At 39.4% G+C, this 24,945-nt stretch overlaps 1 protein-coding gene across 2 annotated transcripts in view; it reads left to right on the forward strand.

The window, feature by feature from the left end:
- Positions 1 to 2,496: 2,496 nt before the first annotated feature.
- Positions 2,497 to 24,945, forward strand: part of LOC124166739 — a 35,907-nt gene continuing 13,458 nt past the window's right edge. The window contains exons 1-7 of one of the 2 annotated variants that reach the window (XM_046544407.1): positions 2,497 to 3,157; positions 4,167 to 4,334; positions 6,024 to 6,386; positions 8,315 to 8,557; positions 9,532 to 9,807; positions 20,501 to 20,620; positions 20,960 to 21,220. In XM_046544407.1, the coding sequence (XP_046400363.1) occupies positions 3,035 to 3,157; positions 4,167 to 4,334; positions 6,024 to 6,386; positions 8,315 to 8,557; positions 9,532 to 9,807; positions 20,501 to 20,620; positions 20,960 to 21,220 (1,554 nt within the window). In that variant the 5' untranslated portion in view covers positions 2,497 to 3,034. The remainder of the gene's footprint in view (positions 3,158 to 4,166; positions 4,335 to 6,023; positions 6,387 to 8,314; positions 8,558 to 9,531; positions 9,808 to 20,500; positions 20,621 to 20,959; positions 21,221 to 24,945) is intronic. The other variant, XM_046544408.1, reaches the window with a different exon arrangement.

Genomic DNA, 24,945 nt, shown 5'->3' on the forward strand with positions numbered 1-24,945 from the left:
TTTTAGCGACCGGACGAGTGATGAAAAATATTAATGGGAATCCTCATCACGATCGTGATCGCGAAAAACAATTGACGGCGACGATCATTTGCGAGTGATCACTCTAGTGATCGTGGTAGTGATCACTAGGAAATGACGGATTAAATGATCGTGTGATTCAGGATTTAGTCCCGTAGTGACGTTAAGGATACGTAAGTTTGGTTCCGAAATTTAGCAATTATATATTATTTACATAGTGATGACATGAGTGATGCTTTTGTTTACTGATTGGTTCACAGAGTAATAATTTTTGACGTGGTTGCCTTGTTACCCGAAATTAAGTTATGTTTTTCTTGGAGCCTATGGCATCAGAATCGACATTGGTAGAATCGGAATCGAAATGTCAGAATCGGGATTGGAATCGCTTAAATGTTGGAATTGACCCATCACTAATTATTATTGGCGCGACCGTAGTTGGACCCCCTGGTCGGCGCATTATAAACTTTTTGAAAAATATGTAAAATTACTGCAAGAATATAATTTAAATACATAATTTTATTTGTACTTACACCAAAAAGAAATAATTAAAAGGAAATTTAAAATTTTACAGAATAAAACAATTAATTTGACTTCAATTTTGGACGATGAAACCTTCTTTCATACACCAATTTAACACATACTTTTGACCGTATACAGGCAACAATGCGAAATATCCGCTAGAATATTTCACTTCTTTCAAAAGACATTCTTCCAAATTATTCTCATAATCCACAGATTCCATCGAAATCATGCTCGAACGTTTTATAAATGTGTCACTTCGAATATAAATCCGGGATTTGTTGAAAGAATGAAGTAACCACAACGCGCGGGATATGAAGCTTTAAAATTAGCCAATCACAAAGAAGTAACCTATCCAGAAAGTAGATCTAGAAACCACCGCCAAACCGCCAATCGGCGAATAAGGGGTTCCAACTCCGGTTCACCCTTATTATATAACGGAAAGGTGAGTTACCACGAAAAGAAAATCTTCTTCTACTACTCTCTCAGTTTTAGAATAAGAAAACGCTGTTGTTGCCGCCCACTTTTCATGAGTTGGTGACATCATTAGAGGTCTGGTTGATTTACTCGATCAGGGAAAACCGCTCATTGAGGGAGGGAATCGCTCACGAGCGTTTAAACAAAATCGAATTGCTCGAGACCACAAGCAAGGCCGAGTTGCAGCCGAGAATTAAAATAAAATACCCACTCGACATGGGCTCGTGAAACCATGTAGGTAATTATTCGCGGAAGGGTTAATGTCGTAGAGTTTTCGCCGCGAATTACTCAAGGAGTAACCGGTAAGAAAAACGGAAAAATGCGGCTCATCTGATAAAAAGTTTATGAGGCCATCTGGTGTTGCAGAAATTAAGAATTTAATAGTGTTTGCTTTCTTATAATTAGACTTAGTCAATGCTTGGTGCATTGGATTGGTGGGCGTTTCACGCAATTTTTCTGACAAGTTGCCATTTAAGTTACATTTAATTACCATATAAGACTCCCCTGCCCTCCCCAAAACTCCGCCCGCGTTCCTTTTCCCCGTTAGTGCCGCCCAGAGTACCGGAGGAAGCGGCCGGAACGGTGGCCCCCGCAGCAGTACTGCCTCGGAGTCCTCGGAACGGCATACGTGACCTCAGACCCTTGGAAACAACCCCCTTTCGAATGCCGTTTTTCGCGCCGTTGGATTTTCGACAAACTTTGAGAATTTTTATCTCGGGAACGAAACGTTACCTAGCCCTCGGGTTTTTTGCGTCGTGCAAGATTCAACGTCCTCTATCTCCTCTTTTTGTCCAAAAATGAGCAAGTTCTCCATTACTCAAGGAGTAAGCGGAAAGAAAAACGGAAAAATGCTGCTGTTTTTAGTTTTCAAACTATATCACAATCGACAATTCAAAAAAATGGTTCTCATGTCATATCATGAGAAACGGAAGAAACAGAAGGTATAGATGGAGCGAGTACTTAGCGGGGAGGGGATGTTGAAAACATTGTTAGAGGGGATAATACTAGGTAAACGAGGGAGAGGAAGGAAAAGAATAGGATTTTTAGATAGAATGAAAGGGAGTAGGTGTTATTGTGCATTGAAGAGGGAAGTGCATGATGGAAGGGGAGGCTCCCGGAATTCTTCTTAAGCACTTCATGGAATGGAAACTCCACCTTAATCGGTAGAATACTTTAATAACAATGTCATATCACGCTCCTCTGCCATGGTATGAGCAAAATGCTAGAGCAGAGTTATTAGAATTCCAGACGAGGCCAGAGAGGAGCGGGTTGGACTGATTGGGCCGAGGGACGCTCCAGTTTATCTCCCCCCTAAATGGATCCCCTTCACCGGAAACGCACTCTGAACTTTGGCCTCTAAAGAATGGGCGATGTTTCTTATCTCTCAGGCGCAGATATGCCCACAAATCTCACCCCCTTCTCTTCCCACTGTAGCAACTCTCTGAACCCATGGAGTGGTATAAGTACCCGTGAAAGCGCCTCTCCACTCGCGCAGTGTTCTACCACCACTTGGCACACAACGACGTGAAGAAGATAATTGTCGCAAGTTTACCCTGTCTCACCCCCTAGCATCCGGCTGCCTGAGCATCAAACTCACCGTTGACTGACTATTGGCGTCTCCGTGTCGTATTTATAGGGAAAACGAAACGGGAAGGTCTCGTAAAGGTGACCGCGTAGTGGAGGGGGAACAGGAATTGCTCGGGCGTCAGGTAAAAGCGAAAGGTTTGCGGTTCTCGGGTCATATTTTTCGTCGAGTGGCTATTTTCAGCCGGAAGAATGTGAAAGGAAATGCGGGCGCAGCATTTCCCGTGGCGGAGCGCTTGGACATCCGACTAGATGGACGGGATGAAACTCGCCTACATATGAAACCGGAGGAAGCGTCGGACTGCAGTCGGAGACTCTGCCTCAATATCTCAGCCTGCGATGATAGCACGACTGCGACGATAGGCCCCATCTGGTCGTCTTCCGCAATCTTGCATGCTCCGACTAAGGCAGTGGTTGTTATGTACTCCAGCTCGTAATGGGTGAGAAAATTTGCAGGTTATGTTTATGGCGAGAAGGAGAGTTCTACAATATCTTCACCGCTCCATTTAGGGGACAGCCGAGCTTGGACGAGCAGTTAAGAGACCTTTTACACTTCGAAGTAAGTCATTTATGATAATTTTTTCTATGTTAATCCACAGAAAAATATTTGGTATATTATATATGGGTGTTAGCGATCTTTAAATCTTATGAGAAATTTGAGCATCTGTTAAATGAGAAAATGAGTTACCATTTTCATAGTGTTGGTGGAGACTATAGTAATTAAGATTGAAGACTGAGATGATTATTTATAATAATAGCTATTGCTCCTTTTGGCTGGAGGGTATAATTCCTTTGAAATATTCTTACATATTTTTTCTTATTGCAATTTGGCAATTAAATTATAAAATGTTAATGATGATCACTTTAAATTAAAATACGCGGTATCTTTGTAGTTGTTCCTAAATAATGCGTTTCCATTTGAAAAATTAAGTTACTATTTACCAAGGATTTGTCGTTGGAAATCGTAGCATCCTTTCTATCATTGGCTACCATCTGCCGAAAAAAGTACGAAAAATTTTATCCGTATTTTGTTTTATTTTTTATCTTAATGAGATTTCCAATTACTATGAGATACGGTTTCTCCTAATTTTGCGATTGTAATACTTTGAATTACGGTACCTTGTAGTATGGTGAGTTATAACTCATTGTATATTATTCCGAAATTCTTTTCCATCTGATTTCCTTACGGCGTCTTTACCTTATGGTTTTGGTTTTGAGGAGAATCATAAGGTTCGAAGGAATTTTATGATTCGCCAAAAGCATCTTGCCATATTATTTTTCCGCATATGCACTATCACTTACATAGGAAGTTTTCTCATTGAATTACTAATACGTTATATTATTAATATTACTTACGAATACCTTAACAATGAATATTTAAATAATATTTTCATATTTTTCACGTTTTTAATTGCGATTGCATTTTTTGTTATTGCTTAGATGGCAAAGTTCGTATTAAAATGTACCACGTTATGGAAGTATTCTAGGTTTTTAAGCACATTCTAGCCATTAAATGTTTTTTAAGTTAAATAAATAATTCTACTGATATTGGTATTTTATTTTTTCAGATAGTCAATCATCCACGTTTGCCTCGAGAGATTTGTTCTAACTGCTATAGGATTTTAGCATTTATCGCTGATTTTAAGCTTTCTTGCTCAAGAGTAAACAGCTATTTGAATGAGCTCGTGAGAATTTCTCCTGAAATCAGTGAGAATGGAAATCACGAACAGATAGAGGTATTTTCATACTTTTTGAATTGTTATGTTCGGTATTTTATGAACAATATATTTCAAGACATTTTTTTTCTATTTCAGGTATTAAATATCCTAAAAATGTGATATTATTTTAGTATGTATGTAATTTAAATAATTTTATATACTTAGATTGTTCTCTAAATGAAATTATTTTTAAAATGCTCTGTGATAACTTTGCAATAACATTAGAAACATTTTTTTTCGGTGGGTTGCTTCTCTAATTAACTGGCTGTTATGATAAACGCGACAGTCGTAAGTGTGAAGAAATGTATCAATTACGCACATATGAGTCATTCCCTTTTGATTTCAAAGATATATAAGTTCTTTGAAAATCGTGAATAGTTTTAATTTCCGTTGAGGGGAAATGTTAAAAATATTATAATTCTATTGATTGTAGGATAGTACTGATTGCCGTGACTCTTGTAGGACAAGATAATACAGAACCTGCTTACAATAGACAAGACGAACATTTTTTCTAACTTGGTCACTCAACTCAATGATGAACAATGGGATTTCTTTGTCTTTTCCGATGTTTGCGATATGAACTACTGGCACGAAATAATTTCATGTTTAGGAAATTGCTTCTCGAATTAATTGAAAATTTTAAATAATCACAGGATATGCTCTCCTATGCTTTAATTCTGAAGACTATTATAATAAATGACAGAATGCGACTAAAATTAGTACTACTAGTTTTTGTTTAACCATTTCGAAATGTCATTGATTGTCATCGAGTTTCCAATAATTCACTTAAATTTAGTAATAACCAAATGAACGTATTATAATGCTGAATAATTTATTTGATTCATGTGGGCTACCAAAAAATATCTGCATAGTATTTAACGCCATATCACCGACCAAAATGAAAGTTGGCATTAGGTACGTATATTATAATTTGCATTTTTAGGTTTCAATGTCGATTTCCTTCATGAATAATATATTTTCAATTACTATATGCAAAATAAAAAAAATATTTGTTAGATTTTTGGTGAAATATTTGAGCTACTTCGTCAAATAATCTGATCGAGGATATTAACCACTTCGCAATAAATAACAGATCAGTAATATTCATTGGCCTTGGCACCGTCCTGGATATCACCAGTCAATGCATGGAAAAATCGTTTAATGATACATTATATTATGCTCTGACTCAGTGACGCTAAATCAAATAGTCCAGTTTTGGCAATGCATATCCCAATGTCTCTAGGGGCGTTTTTAGCATGAAATTTGGTGGAAGGGGTCATGGCCTGGGTCCGGGGAGCATGGAATACTCCCACTGGGCGTTCTACCGCGTAAAATTTTTATAAATACCCATTTATTACGTATTTTGGAACCAGCGTTTTCATTTTTAGTCTTAAAAAAACTGATTAAATTGAACAACTTTAGACATACAAGGGTACAAAAACTATTAAACTTAGAAAAATGGAAATTCTTTTATAAACTTTTCGGGTCAATCGTCGTCCGTGAGTGATCGTTGTTCGGGTAATTCTCTTAATATTTAAGCATAGAAGTGCATACACTGAGACTATTTCATTTTTCAAATTAAAAAAAAATTTTTTGATAAAAAGTTCATGAGCGCCATGACCCTTTTAATCCGCCACTGAATGTATCGTGCTTTTGTGTAAATTTCCTAGTTGAATGAAAACGCTACATTTTCTCTGTTCATTTCAGGTATCTCACAATTTGATGTATGAACCAATTAAGGGCAATGGAGCTGTGCAGGAAATAAGACATTTTGACTCCTCAATGTGTGGTTTCCCAGGCTGCAACGGGGATGATATTCACAACGAAAGGCCCAAGCCTCCATCGAATGAGGAGTCACAGAAGCCATCGCATATCTCAAGGTTTACCTCTGTCATTAGCCACGGAAGAGAATGGAGTGGGGGCCAAGGGTTTCAAATCGGAGGAGTTTCTCATGCCCCTGTCCCCTGGAACTACGCTGCACAAAGTACAGGAGCAGTTCCAAGCAATGAATATAAATCAAGTGCTTTGGAATCTCATGAAACTTTTCCAGTCGTTCCTTCCTTCGACCTTGTAAGTTATGTGTTAAAAAATTTCCATTACTTAAAATAATTTCTAGGCGCGGGTCTCCTGAATAAGTAACAAGGACTCCCTATTTTTTATAATGTTTATGTGAAGAGAAAAAAGAAAGAAAATGTTCAACTTTCACGTAATTTCAAACATGAACTCTTCCTATGTGAATGCAATCAGATTTCACCCGATATAAGTAAAGAATCTATTAATGGTAATGTTTCTGTGCATTTGACTCCTCAGTATATTTTTTGAAAATTCTTCTCGGGATACCGCGCGGGTAAGATTATAACAGAGCGCCGACGTTTCGGGTACCGACTCGCTACCCATTCTCACGGCTACTCAGAAATCTATTCTGCTATTCTTGTTTGCTGGGAAAGTGTTAAATCCTCAGTATATGTTTCCCAGGTTACAATAGCGACGGTGTTCAACAGGAAAGGTTAAAGCCTTAATCATGTGAGGACTACAAACGACCGTGTATATTTAGAGATGTTCCGCTGTCATTATTCATAAAAGGCAATAAATGGAGCCTACAATTAACTAAATATATGTCACATGCCATATGTCAAATTGTTCAGGTTAAACAATGCATACCAGAAGCCAACATTAAGACCAGGTTGTCGAGATCTCTCGACTCATCTCGTCGATTAAGAATCCTATTATCGACCTTTGATGCATTTTATTTTAAGAAATGTACTGTAGGACTCACAATCACAGGACTCAAAACAATGAAATGGCGGTCGATAACCGCCGTGCGGGGAAACAGTTGAAGCCAGTCCACGACTTCCCAACATGACTGACTACCATGTATTTCAAATGGAAAATGCGTAAATTTTGAATGTACGGAATATTTATGGTGAGGATAATACATTTTGAGGTTCAGAAACGTTCGTATGGGATCCCAGTAATTTATTTCCCAAGTCACAATCCCATCCGAATTATAAAAATTGAGTTTATAGAAGGATAACTTTTTAAGCGCCGTGAAAATTATTACTCGGGCTGATTCCATGGAAACCCCGTTCTCATTCGCCGTCTTTTTTCTTTAATTTTCGCCATTTCTTTTTCGATAATTTTCGCTGTACACTTAATGTTTACTCCCATACCATTAAAAGCAGAACGGAGCCTTAGAATCGCTCATTGAGATCTTAAGGCTCTAATTGGCTAAATGACGTTTCTCTGGATGGAAAAGAAGACTAACTTAATGATGGAATATCTCTTGAGGCATTCATGAATATTTTTACCAAAAAACGGTCATTTCATTGTTCTTTTGTGCATTCATTGAATTTCTCTCTTGAAAAAGACGGAATAAAGTTTCTTAAGATGCAGGCTATAATGCTGTCAGAGGCCCTTGCTCATCTAGTTGCGTAAAGATGGCTTTAATTTAATTTATTAAAGGCGCATTCAATGTAATTAACGCCCAAATTTGACCATAGCGTGGGGTAGCGTGAAATGTGCTGCTAAAAATATTTCAGGGGTTCTTGAAAATGTATTTTAAGCGAATTAAGAGCGATAAATCGCGCAAAATTTTCTCTCCGCTAAACCGTTGCAGGGTGATTGATTGTAGGTGAATGTGCACCATGCAGAAATTTTGGTCAATATAAGAGACCGTGTGAGTCAAACATTTGCTTAAATGAGATGTAATGACCCCAATGTATATTATTTTGATAATATTTTCTTCCCACGTACCTACATTCTAAAAAGGAGAAACGCGCAAAATTTTACCCTGCAGTGCATTTTAATTTCAAACTTTCTTTTTTAAAGTTAATGGGATTTGAGTCACCAGATTTTGCGTGGTCTCAAACTTGAGGGGGAGAGTAAATGACCCCATTCCGGTTAGTTACTTGTTTAGCCACTTAATAAACGAACAGGTACATAATTTTATTACAAATCTTATAGTTTTAATTAAGGGAATTTTATGTCGTATTTTGAAGGCCAAAAAGGAAGAAATGATTGGTAAGAGTGAGGAAATTATCTGCATCGATGACCAAAGTAGTGACTGCCAAAGTTTAAGGGAGTTTCTTCAATATGAAGGCACTACGAATTCGGAACTTGCACTTGGAACACAAACGTTTGCCCTATCTCACAACCAGATGAATTCAAACATCGAAAAACAGGGTACGATTCAAGTAATGGAAGAAGAGGATCAATGGAGATATAGTGAAAATATTCCAACGGTAAAGACATTAAAATGATTTATTGTTGATATTTTTATATTATATTATAATAATATCTTTTACCTTCGTAACATTGTGATAAATATCATTAGTTTTTAATTAATATTCAGTCTTTGGAAGGAAAACTCAAACAACTGTTATTTTAAGAATGCATACTAGCGTATTTTAAATGGAATTTTAAAGTTAGTGTACCTACCTCTACTCCTCAGTCCTTGTACGGTAACTTTAAGAGAAAGAACTAATAGTTTTTTTAGCAATCAGTACTTTCCTTGAAAATACATGAAATTATATATTTTATGGGACTAATATCCAACGATCTTTCAAATACATTTTGATTGAAGTTCTAGTATGGACACTTGGCTGGGCTCACACCATTTTATTTTATATCCTGTTAAGTAGCATTTTTTGCGAATAGTTTATTTCGTCGCGTTTAGAATCTCTATTGAACTTGTTACCTATAGAATATTTATCTTACATGCGAAAATATGGAAAATTTATTGAATATTCTAAATGTGTGTTATGGTGAATTCGTTAAGATTCTTAATCCCCTACTTAGTTTAGGATATTAGCAGCTTTGACATAGAGCTGGTTTTTCTAAATACAGCTTGTCTTTAACTCTCTTAGTTATTATTTTTAGGCTTATTCTCGATTATATATATTTGGAACCTATTTATGATCTTATGATTTGTTTTAACCACCCTGAATGTCTAAGATCATTGAGAACCTATGGATTGCTGTTACTTTCAGGCAGGGGCCAAGCTACTAGCTACAACTCTAGCCAAATGATAGCGTATGTGACTGGGGGCAACTGGTTTTTTTATCGTGTAGGGTCTGCGCTATTTAAATGTGAAATATTAAAAATAGTGCCCGTGCGTTATGTATTTATAAAAAATATTTCAGAATTATAAGTTTTATCGACAGAAATTTTAACACCATTATTTCATTTATAACAATGCATTAACTTTTATTTGAAGGACGGAATGGAAGTAGCAAAGAGCAGGATCGTGGAAAATTCCTGCATCGATGGAAGCGTCGCCGATGGTGATGACTGCAAAGGAGAAAGTGAGTCTTTCCCGTGGGAAGATGAAGACACCATTGAGTTGAAACTCCCATACGAAGAGCAGCAGCTAACATCCATCCCGATACAAATCAGTGTCCCACAAGATGTGATTAGTGGGAGAAAAACACTTATGGAGACAAATAAATCAGAAGAATTGAACTTCTGGAGCACCTGTGAAAAGAAACCAGTGGTAAAGAGATTTGAGTGAGACTTTTACCTTTTTCAATATTTTAAAATGAAATTGTTCGAAAACAGCATAGAAAGAATTAAGTTAATTATAGTGAAAATTCGCATGACTATTTTCCAAATGCAGCTTATATAGGATGGATTTTTCTTTTGTATAGACAATTATTTACCAGACGTAATTAGGTATCATAAATGAAAAATCTTTACATGTTCTGATTGCTGATCCGAAATATGAATACAAAGTAGCTGCGTCATTGTGTGGTGTTGTATTAGAGTAGTATAGCATTCTGGTTTGCAAGTATTTTGATTGTTCTTAACATTACGGTGCATCTGGAAATCATTTTCAACCCGTGGCCTGCGACAAGAAGTAATCTACATCACAAGTATTATATTTTTATTCTTGCTTTAATGGGCATTTTTCGTTACCACCAGCAACTCATTTTCTACGGGAGCCTTGAAAATGGGAAAATAGAGTAATGGGATATTGGCATTACATGAATTTTTAACTAATAAAAACATATAGAGCTGTATTCCAGGAACAAATTCCACATACTTTCCAAAAGTTAAGAAAAAAATCATTATATAATCGGAATTATCATTGCAATGTAACCCATGTTATTTAGAAAATATTTCTTCTAAAGATGCCACGGTATTCGTATCGTAAAAACGAAAACTGTAAAAAGAAGCCGGTGATTTTTTTTCTCATTGTGTTTATACATCATGACATTAGTAAGTATTGCTTGGGTTCATAATTGTAGAAGTACATGTACCGTTGGTTAATTTTCGCTTCACTTTCCAAAACGCTTGTAGCGTGGAAAAATTCGCTCTGTACAATACGCTATTGTATGTAATAAGATCTGTCTAGGTGTTTGAAACCACATATGTCATTATGTATTTTCTATGCAGCAATGTACAGGACGAAGAAAAATTATGTCACGAAATTTTTACCCTGGATAGCTGCTGCCAGTGGAAAACAATATTACTCATGGTTAGAGATACGTGAACATAGCACATTCAATTACAGTTTATAGCATTTTGTTGCATCTATTTTTTCTTTATTTTCATATTCTATCACTAGTAGTTGACGACAAAGTGGGATGAAACACATTTATTTGAAAGAATACGAAACAGTTTAAATAATTATGGGGCATAACAATTACAAATTAAGGAATAAGATATAAAGTAAATAATTAGAAATGATATCATTAGCCTGAATACCATTTACACTTGTTGAACACAACATTTAACAAGTTTCAACAATTTATTCATTCAACCGGTTGCGTCTGTCAGTCACAACTAGATTGTACTGGCTGAAAAACCTCTCTGCATCCACGATGCTAACTGGTGTTCAGATTGTGCGGAGTGCAGAATAACCAAACTCAGTTTTTTCTTGGCAGATAGTAAGAAATATTTGCTTAAAATCGCAGCATCTGCCAGGGAACTCTCTCAACCTCTCCAGTCGCTGCCTATGAAAATACATGTAACCGTCTATGAAGCAGAAAGGCTCAAGGTTCAGTGGCGTAGCGAGGGGCGGTCTCGGCTCTAAATTTCCCAATTTTTGCCATTGAAATGCAAAATTTGCTGTTTAAATATCGTAAAAGTCCAGTCATCGCGCCTATGCCGCATTTATTCACGTGTATCGCATCAATATCGCATTTATCGCGTATGCGATTTTCACTTTTGATGTTTAGATCGAAATCGCGCCATTTTTAAACTACAGAAATTTGAGCCAAGCGCTCCGATTGGCCATGAGTTTGGCCCGTTGCCGGATGCTCTGGACAAAGGCAAAGGCAAATGCAAGCTAAGCATTCGTAGTCATGATTGGTCCTAAGCATCAGGCAACAGGGCAAACTCGCGGCCAATCGGAGCGCTTGGCTCAAAATTTTTGTGGTTTGAAAATGGTGCGTTTTCGACCTAAATATCATTAGTTATTTAGGTTCCTACTGAGATCAGGTATCCAGGATTAAAATTTCAATTGATATAATTTTTCTCCGCCCTGTAAATCTGCCAATTCTGTGAATATAGCGCCTTATTGTTAGTTTTCTCGCTTGGCTTTCCATGCACTTGTTCCACGTGGGCGGGCAACGTGAAGGGGAATAACGAGATTTGTCCCAAATTCCAGCCTTTTGATAGTTCATTCATTAAGTGTGTGTGCAGTAATTCAAAATATGCGACAAAAGTTTTCCTTTTCAGTGCATATTGTGAATCTTATTCGTTCAGGAGGCAGGAATGATCAATGCATACCGAGGAGATCGTAGTAGGATAGCGTAATGCACTTCATATGGCATTAATGACCTTCTCTGTGTTCAGCCCAGCAGACCAGACCTACATGTAACGGGATATCGTATGATTATGTACTGTGAATGCAAACACGAGAACGCACGGCAATAGACTGGGATTTCTGGCGAAATATGGGCGGCTACTCAAATTACAGATATACTCTCACAATCAGGGGCGGTCAGGCTGGGTCGACTAGGCGGCGATCGGCGAGGGCTCAGAGCTTACGGGTCCCCCACGAAACACGCATCTATCGTGAGGCGTATATGAAATGTGTGATAAAGAAATACTCAGATTACTTGAACCATAGTTCTTTTGCAATTACAAAATTCTAAGTTTTCATTAATATTCTTTGTTTGCAACATACCCAGTTTAAAAAGGCAATATAAAAATAAATTAAATAAATGAGCCAGAAGAATACAGAGAACCTGACTGTTTTTGTAAGGGTTATCCGAAAAACTTACTTAAGAGGCGTTTTAGATCTGTACTATTAAATTTTATAATTTGTGAAATTCTCACTTTTTACAGTATTTTTTTCTGACGAAATTGATATTTTTATTAACTTGTGTCTAGTTTCTAAGACCAGAATAGCGTCAAAATCCATTTCCGGGCATGGCATTTCCTAAGATTTTGCTGGGGAGGGCCGCATCCTGAGCCCCATTCAACCCAGACCACCAGATACGTCTTATCGGTCAATCAGCAAGTTGGCGAATGGGAACTAAGCTCTTTCATTCGGTCGAATGCGCCGATGCGATTTTGTTCCAAAAAGAGCTTGATACGTTGAAATCATTTGAAATACGCGAATATAAATTAAAGGACCTGAATTAGACAAGGGACTGCTGACTGATGAATGATAAAGTTATAAAATCCTCGAAATCATTTGAACATCTATTTTATTCGCAATGGGAATTGAATTTTAGGACTCATTTGTGTTACTTCCTGTCTAGTTTCTTCGTAATGAATGCGAGATAATGTAAAAAACAGTAGCATTTGACAGGGGAGGAGATCTAAATTTTGTGACTGAAAGGTTGGTAAACCGAAAGATTAAGTCGTTTTATGGAAGACATTTGGTGATAAGCGTGCTGCACGTCGCTAATGACAACTTAAAGAGCATTGCATTCATGTAAGGTTTGAATATTAAAAAGCTCAGGATATTTACGTGTGTAATCAGTATATTAATATTAAAAAAATACCCTTTCTGGATTAACACGGATCACTTGAACATCTCGAATTTAGGGATGCTCAAAAATAATTTCTTTCCGTTATTCTTTTTCTCGGAATAGGGTAATATTCTACGCACGTCACTGTGACGCCAGTTTACAGTTAATATTCTCTTAATTTTAAAACTAGTTTTGGCATGCCTTGTTTTCGCAATCGATTCTTATCCACTTAGGTGAGGCTAACCACAAACTGTTGAGCAACCGTGACCGCCACGCATTCTTAGACCACAATAGCTTCCTGTTTATGTTCATATGCGGGAATGACACAACCAGGAGGAACCATCACACTTCCTTCGGAAACCACTTAACACATCGCGAAGGAATTTCTCGTAGGCCTGTCCCAACCAGAGGACTCGTAACTCTTATCGTCACATTCCAATTTACGTAGTAATTGCCCAGAGTAAAGAGACACTTCTAGAACTGAAGAGAATACCTTTGAATGGACCTCCTCCTCATCACTAAATTGCAAATAATGGAATGCTGATAGCCCTCTCTCACAATCTGTTAATTCATGGGTTTGCGCATTAGGCCGTCTAGAGGACGTCAAGAGTGGGCTCGCTCACTTATTTTAATTTTTTCGATAGTGTTTGTGTTTGAAAAAGCTTGAATTGGAACGTAGCATGAAATTCAACAAACCTACCCTTAACTGTTTTAACCTTCAATTATTATAAACCCCCCGAATGTCAATTACCGCCGCCATCGTCGCCTCCAAATGGCGTTATCTCACTTCGTAAACAGGATGCGGAGGAGATGACATCAACAACATCCGAAACGCGACTCCCGCTAGCTGTATGAGTTGTAACCTGACTCAGCCCCAGAAGATAACAGCAAAGTAAGCTGTCGAAACGTCGCCATGGTGTCAACTCTAACCCGGCTGGAGACCCTAGACAGTTTCATCATTGTATGCTACTCCTTCAATGACGTTAGTTATGCGTTAATACCTTTCTCGGTCTACCGGAGACTAGAAAGGAAAATTACTTTCTAAATTTGTTCGAAGTACGATTTTAGCAGGTTCATAAACGGCGTGTATCTCCGCCAACGCCATTCCATGTAAAAAAAAAACAAGTTGCGCGGCTCCATTTCTACTCAATTCCTCACCAAGAGCGGTTATCGGTTATTTTGCGCATTCGTTGAGTGTGCAAATTGCTTGTAAAACAGCATACTCCTGGGCCGATTTTGTTTTTAAGCTTCTTCCCTTTGATTTTCTTCGCAACTCAGAGCTGTGAAGATGAAAAATAGCAGATGGAGATGGGAGCTGTTGTCGCGTCGACGCAACGCCGAGCTGTGAAGGCGCACGAAGACTATCGACAACCGTGCGTCAAGCCGAGCACCAACACTTAACGGTCGAGCACGACCACCGTTTAACGGGCACCGTGAAATCATCAGGAATGGCAAGTGAAACGAAACGAAAATATTTCGTTTCGAGCCGGAGGGAAACGAAAATACGAGGCCTACGTATAGTTTCGTTCCCGCACGAAATTAAAATCACCAAGGAGTTTAGTTTCAACGCGGGACGAAACTAAACTCCTCGGTGAGACTTTACTCACGGGAACGAAACTGAATTAATCGAAACTCCTCTGCTCATAATTAAGTTTCGATCCCAGAAGTTGAGTGGAGGGAGATAAGTGGGAATAGTTTCGACCCATCAGGGGCGCAGCGAAGAATTAAGGCAAGGGGGGGTTTTAGGCGCAACTAATACTTCGGGGTGTGGGGGTATTGCATACCCACCAGGGTAAGTGGGAGGAGCGGCGGTAGAAAAATTGTAAGATAAATGGTTCAAAATGGCGAGTTCTACGGCCTTCTGAGGGATATTTGATTAATCCTAATACTATTCTATAAGTAATTCTGATCCAAATAAGTAAAATTGATTAAACTAAAAATTTCTCTGAACTCTGGGGGGGGGGGGGGGGGGTTAACCCCCAAACCCCCTCCCCCTCGCTGCGCCACTGCGATCCATCACGTTTGATATACTACGTGTAGATAGGTTAAAATATTGAGCTTAAATATCGAATGGCCAGTTTGCGTTAACCATTCTCCTGTTAGTGGTAAAAATATGAGTGACCAGTGGCGTAACTAGGAATATGCTTTGGGAACCCCCCCTCCCAGGCAACGGGTTGTCCAGGAAAATCTCCGAAAAATTACATGCCTGAAAATACATTTTACATCATTTTGGCACTTAAAATTTAACTTTTAGCCGGTGCAGTTATTATGTGTCAAAACTAGACAATAGTTTTGTATATATTTTTATTTCTCTGAGGCTTTGGGGGGGATCCCCATAGTTACGCCATTGTGAGTCACCCATGCATATAATGGCTGTAGGCCGAACCTCTTATTCACTCAACCACACTTCGTACTCGGTAAGTGGGCCGAAACTTACTGTTCGAAAGTGAAGCACTAGGTCTCTACGGTGCAACACATTATCTGCGTCTCGTTTCGTTCCAGGGTTTACAGTCCAGCCGGCGAGAGTTGTCCGATGACACTTTAAAAGGAGGGGCGAAAAACCCTGCGCCAACATGGTTTGCAACCAATCGCTGTCCCCCAAACGCACCTCACACCCTCGCCTAGTCATGCAATGTTGTCACATGCATATGTAGCTCTGAAACAAGCCTGAACCACCATAACAAGCCCCTTCTGCGAATCGCCAAAACAAAGGATTGTTCCTTGGATCCTTCACGCTCGTCGTCCCTTCTGGCTGCTTTCTTCATGGAACCTTTTTGTTTACATGTGATGTGGGCGTTTCCCTTTCTTACCTGGCAACCTTGCCCCATACCCCTTCTAGCTGTCAACGGACAACTCTCGGCGGTCGGACTGTAGTGTCGACCCGAACAGTGGCGGCTCGTGAGTCAAATGCTGGGGGGGGCGCACTCCACCGGGGGGTCATAATTTTTTAATATTTCGCGTATTTTATTAAGTTTTTACGGCAATCTAGGAATAACATTTTGTGATGCCACATGTTCCGTTTTTTTCAACAAAAATACGTAGTTTTCCTAAGAAAGCTTGATTAATAAATACTAAATGCAGTAAACTCTCGGTCATACGGATCGGCTTAGTCCGGACTCTCGATTATACTGATCAATGATCTTGAAGAATAGAAATATATTTGCTGCGATATTTTGCAAATACAAACGAAAATACGTAACTTTAGGTTTTAGCGCCTACATTCTTCGTGCGGATATGCCCGCAATACACTTATGTTGTTCGTTTTGCAATCATAATGCGTTATTTGTCAAACCTATACAACATTTGCAATGATTCAGGTAGCAATGACACTTGTAACACCTGAGGAGGGAGGGGAGTGTCACTGACTTCCACTGGGCAACAAACACTACTAGAATGCGCGCGCTTTGCTATTGCAGATGTAAACTTTGATTGCGGTGTTCGCGTTCCTTCTTGAATACAGTATGATTTAAAATCAATAATTAAACATTTCTCACAAATTTTTAACAAAATCTGAAATACTCACATGCCTTTAGTTATATTGCAGAAGTCCATCCTTCTTTCCTTTTGTCCAGCAAAGTGATCAATAACACGTTCGTTGAAATCAGCGCCGGACAACAATTTCTTTCCCATTGAACACATGGCAAGGGCACTAGTCTATAAATAAACAAGGGACGACACAAAATGGGCCGATGAAAAATACGACCAAAAAGAACAAGGTGCCTGGACACAGAATTGGGGACAATTTTTCCCTATATTTCCTTAAAACATAAACGAGCACTGTTGATTATTTCAAAATTGTCTTCTTGAATGCACACACAGCACTAAGAAACTTCTTAATAGGCAATTACGCACAGTTAACTCCTCGAAAATGATGTCTGAACTCATTTCACTCCGTTCTTTCCGAGAGTCTTGCCTGGTCTTGCCGTTACATTAAGGACGACTCAAGGGAGATAGAAGTCTTGGTCCACAAATGCTGATTCAGCTGAGGGACGAATTTGAGGTCAGCAAAGGCATTCAAGTAAACAAAAACGTCACGGATCAACGCCTTGAGTCTAAGATTCATATGTGGTATATACACGAAACGCCAACAGGTCGCACTTGGAATAACCATGTCTTCGAAATCATTGCCATGATATAATAGAATATAAATTCTGGATCGTAAAAGACTCTGAACCACAGATAGGAGCTGTAAGGATCTCCGCACTGATATAAACTCTTCGAAGCCACTTAAATCAGACCCAAGTGAGATTTTCCGTCAGACAGCTACCACTCTGCCGCTGAGGAATTAGGTGAACATGAACTAATAGAACAAGGACGGCTAGAAAAATGATGAACCTACACATAAAAGGTGCATTGTACGCGGAACTTCATGACATTCATTGAATGACTCTATTTAAAGTCACGTTTACGGATTAGATCATGTTTAATCCTTCACACTATCACGCCCGCACATATTTCTTAAATTATAAATCAGTGGGGAATGTTAACTGATTTTTCCTAATACTGCAGGTCTTTTGATAAATTTATCTGAAAAATAGGTACCACATTTCTAATCATCGGGAAGATATGAATACATTGTTAAGGCCTAAATATTATAATATTAGTTTCCCCAAGGTTCTTGAAATTTGTAATCATAACAGAACTGTGGCAAATACTCGAGAATAGTTTTCCTACGTCAATACGGCCTTTAACTAGTTGGATTTTATGTGTTCCGGAATTCAAACACCAAAAAACGCTAGCATAATGGGATAAAGTTTCTTCTCTTTATTTTCTGCAGCAATACCTACCAGTAATTAAAAATAAAATCGTATAACTACACCCAGTACAGTGACCATTCTGATCCCGTACGTCCCTTATCTGTTAGCAGCACCAAGTAGACGCCAGATTATACGCCCGCCGGCCTGCGCAGCGATGTCAACTCACACGTCGCTCTGCGCATTCTCGGACGACGTCCCATGACTTCCATAAGACACAAGGTTAGACGCGTCATAGCACCAGCAGCCCCCACCACTACCACTCTCCATATAACTGCATGGGGATGGATTGGGACGTTCTGGCCAGCGCCCCACGGCTACAAATACGAACTTATCGCGCTATTTCTTTTCGTGTTTTTCCAACGCTTTCGATGTATGCGACTGAAAAAACACTTTGATTAATTAGATGTATAATTATAAATTAAAGGATATTTATTTTTTTTACTTTTTCAAATATTTGGGAGGGGCGGCGTCCGAGAGTCCTTATGGGCAAGCCGCCACTGGACCCGAAGTAGTTTTGACTCAGATTTCGTATCGACCCTGAGTTTAGCTCCGCGGGTTTAAATCCGTTTCGTTTCTACATTTCGCTCCCGGGAACGAAACTATTGAAATTTTACTGGTTTTGACTCTCGTTTAATTTTCATTGCCATCCATGGAAGTCATGCTTATTGTGTGAACCGAATCGCTAGGAGTACTGGAGTTCATTTCAAATATCTTTGTGACTTAGAGTCAGGCCTAAGTTTTTTGGGGGGTGAGAGCGGAGGAAACGTATCTTCCGGAAAACCAACCAAAATGCGATAGGCGGAGCCTAAACTCTGGGAAAGGCCGCATCCACGTGAGGCATTTAGAGGAAGAGGGTCAAGCCGATTCTCACCAAATCTCACGTGGAGGAGCGGGAGGGTCCTGACAGGTATCACGTAATTTTTTTCCGCAAGAAACAGTGTAAAATTCGACCTTTGTTACATTAAATACTATTATTAACTAATCTTAAATATAAGAAATTAAACAAATTATTTTTCATAAATCCAACGCAATGAAGCATAGTTTGACTGTTTACACCAGGGGCTCCTAAACTGGGGGGGCGTTGAGAAAGTCCAGGGGGGGCATGACACCCAAATGAAATAAATAAAAAAATTACAAAAATAATTTCCTCAGATCTTTGAAATAAAGTCTTCCTAAATTTTCATAATTGTTTTTGTAAAGTTTCAATAAAGTTGTAAACTTTATCAAAGAAGGTTACAGTACTGGTTAAAGTACTTGAAAGTTTACCCCAGTGTTTCAGAGAAAGCTGTTTGGATGTACTTGCCTTTTTCAACAACATAAATGTGCGAAAAAGCGTTTTCAACTCTTGTGGCGATCAAAACCAAGTACCGCAACAAACCGAAATTGACCTACGCTGTGCTTTGTCTGAAACTCAACCCAGGATCTGTCAACTTATCAACATGCAAGCGCACCCATCTCACTAAATTACATTTAATGTTTTGTTTTTGTAAGTAGGTAGGCCTATTGTTTCACCTTCCTTAAATTGAAAATGTATCTGAGTTACAATGTTAAATTTTGTATCAGTAATAATATTCGTTTTTCATGTAATACTTGTTTTAATTTTCATCATACGTGCAATTAATGAATCTTTCCATTCTGCGTTACTGCATTCAACAGTGAACAAAAAAATCTACCTATTCACCGTATCAAGTAGGCACATACTTGTACGAGTACAAGTACTTGTGCAAGTAGGAGTTAGTATGTACGGCACCGTGGAAATAGGGTATTGCAAAATGGAAAGCTGATCTGTGTAGGGGGGGGGGGGCGTGGTACAAAAAAGTTTGGGAACCCCTGGTTTACACAGATAATACGGATTTTGAACAATCTCACGTGAGATTAGAAAGAGGTGGAGGGGGTCAAGGCAAATCACACGATATCCCACAAGGGAGAGTAGGAGTCCAAAAATCGCAAAATAACCTCACGTAATTAATGGAAACCCCCATATGGGAAACATGAATCTCTTTCAATAATCCCTTGGCGAAGTGAATGGCGTACCGTGTGATGACGTCAAAAGCCGTCTCAGGTCACGTGAATAAAATATCTTTGTAAAAAATGAATTTGTTGTTGAGCAATATAAAATATCTTTGTTGAAGGAATACAAATGGAATTATTTATTAAAGAATTCAAGATATGAAAAAATGTGTAACAAAAGTAATTAACTATATTCCCTTTTAATTGCTTGTGATACAGAGAAGGCAATTATTTTTATGCTTGCCTATACGCTTTTAGATTAGCCGTTCTGCCAGCTATAAGTACTCGAAATCGCGATGAATGTGTTCCGGATCAATTCTTAGTAAATTTTTGTGTCCAAGTAATCCCTCAATTTGAATGATAATATTTCACAGATTTCAACATCTTTCTGTTTATAATTTAGTCTTTACTTTTAAAGTTATTTCCTCAGTTTTTTTTCTACCGTGGTAAAAAGTTATCGCGATGAATATTTTTCCTATCTTTTACGATGTAGGAACTGGAGCTGAAACATGAATGCATCGAGATCGTCGATGATGCATGCGATGATGATCAGGAGGACGCAATTGGTGAATATAATGGACGAGGTTCAGTCGTAGAAGACCCGGAGTCATTGGTGAGACTTTGATTATTCTGCCTTAATTTGATAAAAATGAAAGAAATCATTATTTAAACTTATTATAAACAAATGAAAATTTCAGAATAAATAGAAAAATAGCCTATTTGGAAATAGTAATTCCTATCCACCCAAGAAAGATTAGTGGCAAAAGTCCTATTTGATCAAATACATTTTATTTTTTTAAAAATAAGAATTTTCTATAATTAAATTAGGTATTAATTAATTTCGTTTCATGAACATTGGTGACTGCATTATCTAGGAAGATGGGAGGTAATGCTATGATTAGTGACTTAGTAATTGTCTTTTCATTTTCACACCGCCAAAACTCTTTTTCAGGGTTGTCTGAAAGAGAAAATGACCAATCATAACCTCAACATTGATGTTGATATCAACAAGGCCATCTATAAAAAATTACTTGAAATGCAAGATTCTGATGTTAGGATTACGACAACGATATTGAAGGATACAGCTTTAAAAGTCGCTCTCGAGTATGGCCTGGGTCATTTCACTGCCTCCTATGGTTGGCTGCATTCCTTCATCAGACGGTATGAGATAAGCCAAAGAAATGATGAGATGAAATTGCCAGCTTATTGTGCGGTATGTATGAGTATACTCTGGAAAAGCTTTAATGTGTGAACCTAAAGTTTATGATCCTTTTCAGAGTTTTTTGATATCTTAAATTGGCATTCTCTATTATTTAACCTTGCCCCCTTATCCTCCTCACATTAACCTATTAGACTTTTTTTGCTATTCTGAGCAGTTAAAAAAATGTGTTCGTATTTTATCAGCCTTTTCTTGTGCATTTTTCGGTTTCTATACTGCGTAATTGGTAATATGCCAAAGCCGACTTGTGAAATTGTGCAGTGGTAGAAAGGAAATGATGTTCTTGACAATCTTCATTTCCAGTTAACTTGAGTATTGCTAGTATGTATTTGAAGATTGTCAATGTAAAACTAAAGCCAGGATGGTTGAAGAAAGTTATACCACGTTGGAAAACCAAGTTAGAAATATGTGATGATACTGGGGGAGTTGTTTCTTGGGATTTCAGAATAGTGAATTAATTTAAGACCGTTTTTGAGTGAAATAAAAATGGTCTGCTGGGTTTTGGGGAATCCTATCGCTTTCCAACAAATTGATGAAGTTAAGGGCATTAAGTATTCGATGGTTGTCCCCATGGTCTGCCTCAGCCTTCAGAGGCCTATGGACTCTGAATATTGAACCGTTGAAGGTTTAATGGAAACCCATCGTGCAGCTCGATGGCTGTGCCCCTGATCTGGCTCAACTTTCAGAGGCCTCTGGCCTCCGCAGATTGAACCATTGAAGGTCAAATGGTGGGAAATAGGATTTAAGTACATCTTTATTGTCTTTGACACCCTTAAAAGCCAATGTTTTGTCGTGTCCCGACTTCGCAGTGCATGCAACACAGGAACGGAGAAATCGACCCGGAAAGCTAATTCGACTCTCTGGTAAGGGTTTTTAGGCATTTAAGGATTGAAATCCAAGTGATGCTGGTGGGAAAGAGTCTTTTAATTGACAAAATCGTACAGTTTCCAGTACCCCGAAGAAACATACCCTTCGGCAGCGAGCATAGGTATCTTCCCGTGTGTCTATGAATTTATCCTGATACCTCGAAAGGAGGAACCAGTATCTGTCTCCGAGGGTTGGTGTGGTGGCTAGAGTGTTGGATTCCCACCCGGCGGGCTCGGGTTCAAATCTCGGCAGTTGCAGAGAATTTTCAGAGACTGCCCGATCCCTGCTTGAATGCTGTGTGGAGGACATTTCAAGCGCAACACTCCGTCCGTCGGATGGGACATTAAGCCGTGGTCCCCTTGGCGCCTTTCGTTAAGAGCAGGCTAACGCCGACGCCGGGTTTCTCTCCACCCTTCCTTCCACACCCTTCCCTCATGGCGCAAATGACCTCAGCTGTCGGTCGCCTCCTCCAAATACCTTACCATACTGAGGGATGGGGAAGGACAGGGCCGGATTTAGGATGTGGGTGGCCCGGGGCCCATTTTGGTGGGAGGCCCTCTGTTTCAAGGTGTTGCAACTCGTGTTTCCGATGACACCGCTTGGCATGCCACTGGTTACAATAGCAACAATAGCTACAGTAACAACGCCAGTGAATTAAGTGCTTTTTTATCAGCAGCATCAACCATTTATTAACGTCAATGTTGACGACTGTATGTTAACCAAAAAATATCCCATCTTCACTTCCAATACCCTCAAATGTGATGTTTTTTCTTCTGTTTTTCCGATTTTGTGAGATTTATCCCTTTGGCGGAAGGTGGTTGGCCGAGGGCCCAGACCTCTTGGGCCGCTTTTTATCCGGCCCTGGGGAAGAGAGAGTGGAACTCCTCCTAAAACAGGTTATATTGGGAGTAATAATCATTAAGGTTGCACACCGTGCTCCCGTAATCCAATGCACAGATCCCTTGCAGCGCTCTCCCAAAATGCAGTCTTGAATGCTGAGGAATGTTTAGGAATTCCATTCCTTCCTGTCACCTGGTACGTGACCTTTTCTAACCTTTCAACATATCAGACAGCCTTCGTATCTAAAAATAGTGAGGTTAGGCAGCAGCTGCTCCCCTAACACTCGTCCACTTGACGTAATACATTACAGTTTGGCCATATTTGGTTGTCTACATAGTGAGATACATATCTCAGCGACTCTTGTCCCCCACACGAGCGCTGGAGGTCAAATGGTTGCCGAAGGTGGTTTAAGGGCTTTGCATTTGACGTTTTTTATCCTTCTTAACGTAGTTTTTGACACCTTGGGTGTCCGGATACTCCACCTCATATTTCGGCGACCCCTTGACCTCCCTATAACCGTTGGAGGTCAACTGATTGGAAAGAAGGATCTCCGGACCTCTTCAATGACTTTGTCAATTTTAAAAACCTACATTTAGGCATGCTGGTTGTCCAGATAGTGTGGAACACACATCAGTGGCATTTGACTCACGCATGGCCGTATTCATTGTGGCTCGAATAATACACTACAGTTATGTTCTATGTTTTGTAATTGTTTTTATCCCTTTGTTTTTCCATTTTTATAAATTTATGCAAGTATATCCTTACCGTCGTCATTTCGAAGAATGATTGCATGCTGCATTCAAATAACTTCTTTCATTTGCCTATCTATGATATACGAGGTCTGATGGTGCCAAGCTGCCTGAGAAGCGGAAAGAGCGCGGGAGGAGCGAAATCTCTTCACCTCCAGACCACAGCCTCTTGACTCTTTGTGCTATATCAACAGAACATTTGTTGTTGAAAAAAAAGAATTTAACTCTCAGGTAATTTGAAAATCTCCAGGAAATCGCATGTATAACACATTAAAACCACCGCACCCCCTGGGTGCCCCCCTCGGTGGAGAAGACCCGTTATGAGGACTAAGCGGAGCAGCCGCGGGGGGGGGGGGTCCTCAATCCCAAGGCGGGGAAGCCGCCCCACAACGAGGAACGGCGAAGCCGTTCCGAGGAGTAACTGGCGTAGGCGCGGGGGGGGGGCTTCAGTAACCCTCGGGCGGCGAAGCCGTTCCGAGGATCAAGCGGCCCAGCCGCTGTGGGCTTCCTTCAACTCTGGGCGGCGAAGCCGCCCCTGACATGATTAACGGTGAAACAATTCGGAACTGCCACTGCCCTCTGGTCGGGGTAGGGGGTCGGGGTAGGACTAAGCGGGGTAGACCCGGGGGAGTACACTCAACCCTTGGGTGGCGAAGCCGCCTCTCAACGAAGAACGGCGAAGCCGTTCTGAGGAATGAGTGGGGCGCTTCCCTACCGTAGCACATTCGCGTGAGATTATTCGAAAAAAAATTTTCGTACAACCACAATAGTAGACGGCGAAGCCGGACCCGGGGTTTTTAAGGTGCGCAGCTCCTTAACGAGCGCGCGGAGCGCAGCGAGTATATATTCTATGGAAATCAATGGGAGAATAAGGGTAAAATATTATAATGCAATACAATTAGATAGCCAACCACGTCATCAAATTTTAATCCATTCCAAAGAACATCCAATGAAATATAATTTGGTATTTAGCATGCCATGGTGACATTGTGACGATGCCTTTGGTGACATGCATCATAATACGTAGAACAATATGGCCGTGCATGAAAAAAATCACATTTACACATAAAATTGAAAAATCAGCAAAATGAAAGCGGTCGAATAATATTTTTTGAGCTAGTAGAGTTCATCATGAATGACCAACTGCTCTTACAAATTTTTTTATGCCATGGTATGATCAGGGTGCGTGGCAACTAAAATTTTTCATTTTATAAAGAGTTTTTATAAATTTCGAACTTGATCACCTATTGTTACATAATGACA

Source organism: Ischnura elegans, chromosome 10 (assembly GCF_921293095.1).
Source record: "Ischnura elegans chromosome 10, ioIscEleg1.1, whole genome shotgun sequence".
Taxonomy (NCBI): domain Eukaryota; kingdom Metazoa; phylum Arthropoda; class Insecta; order Odonata; family Coenagrionidae; genus Ischnura; species Ischnura elegans.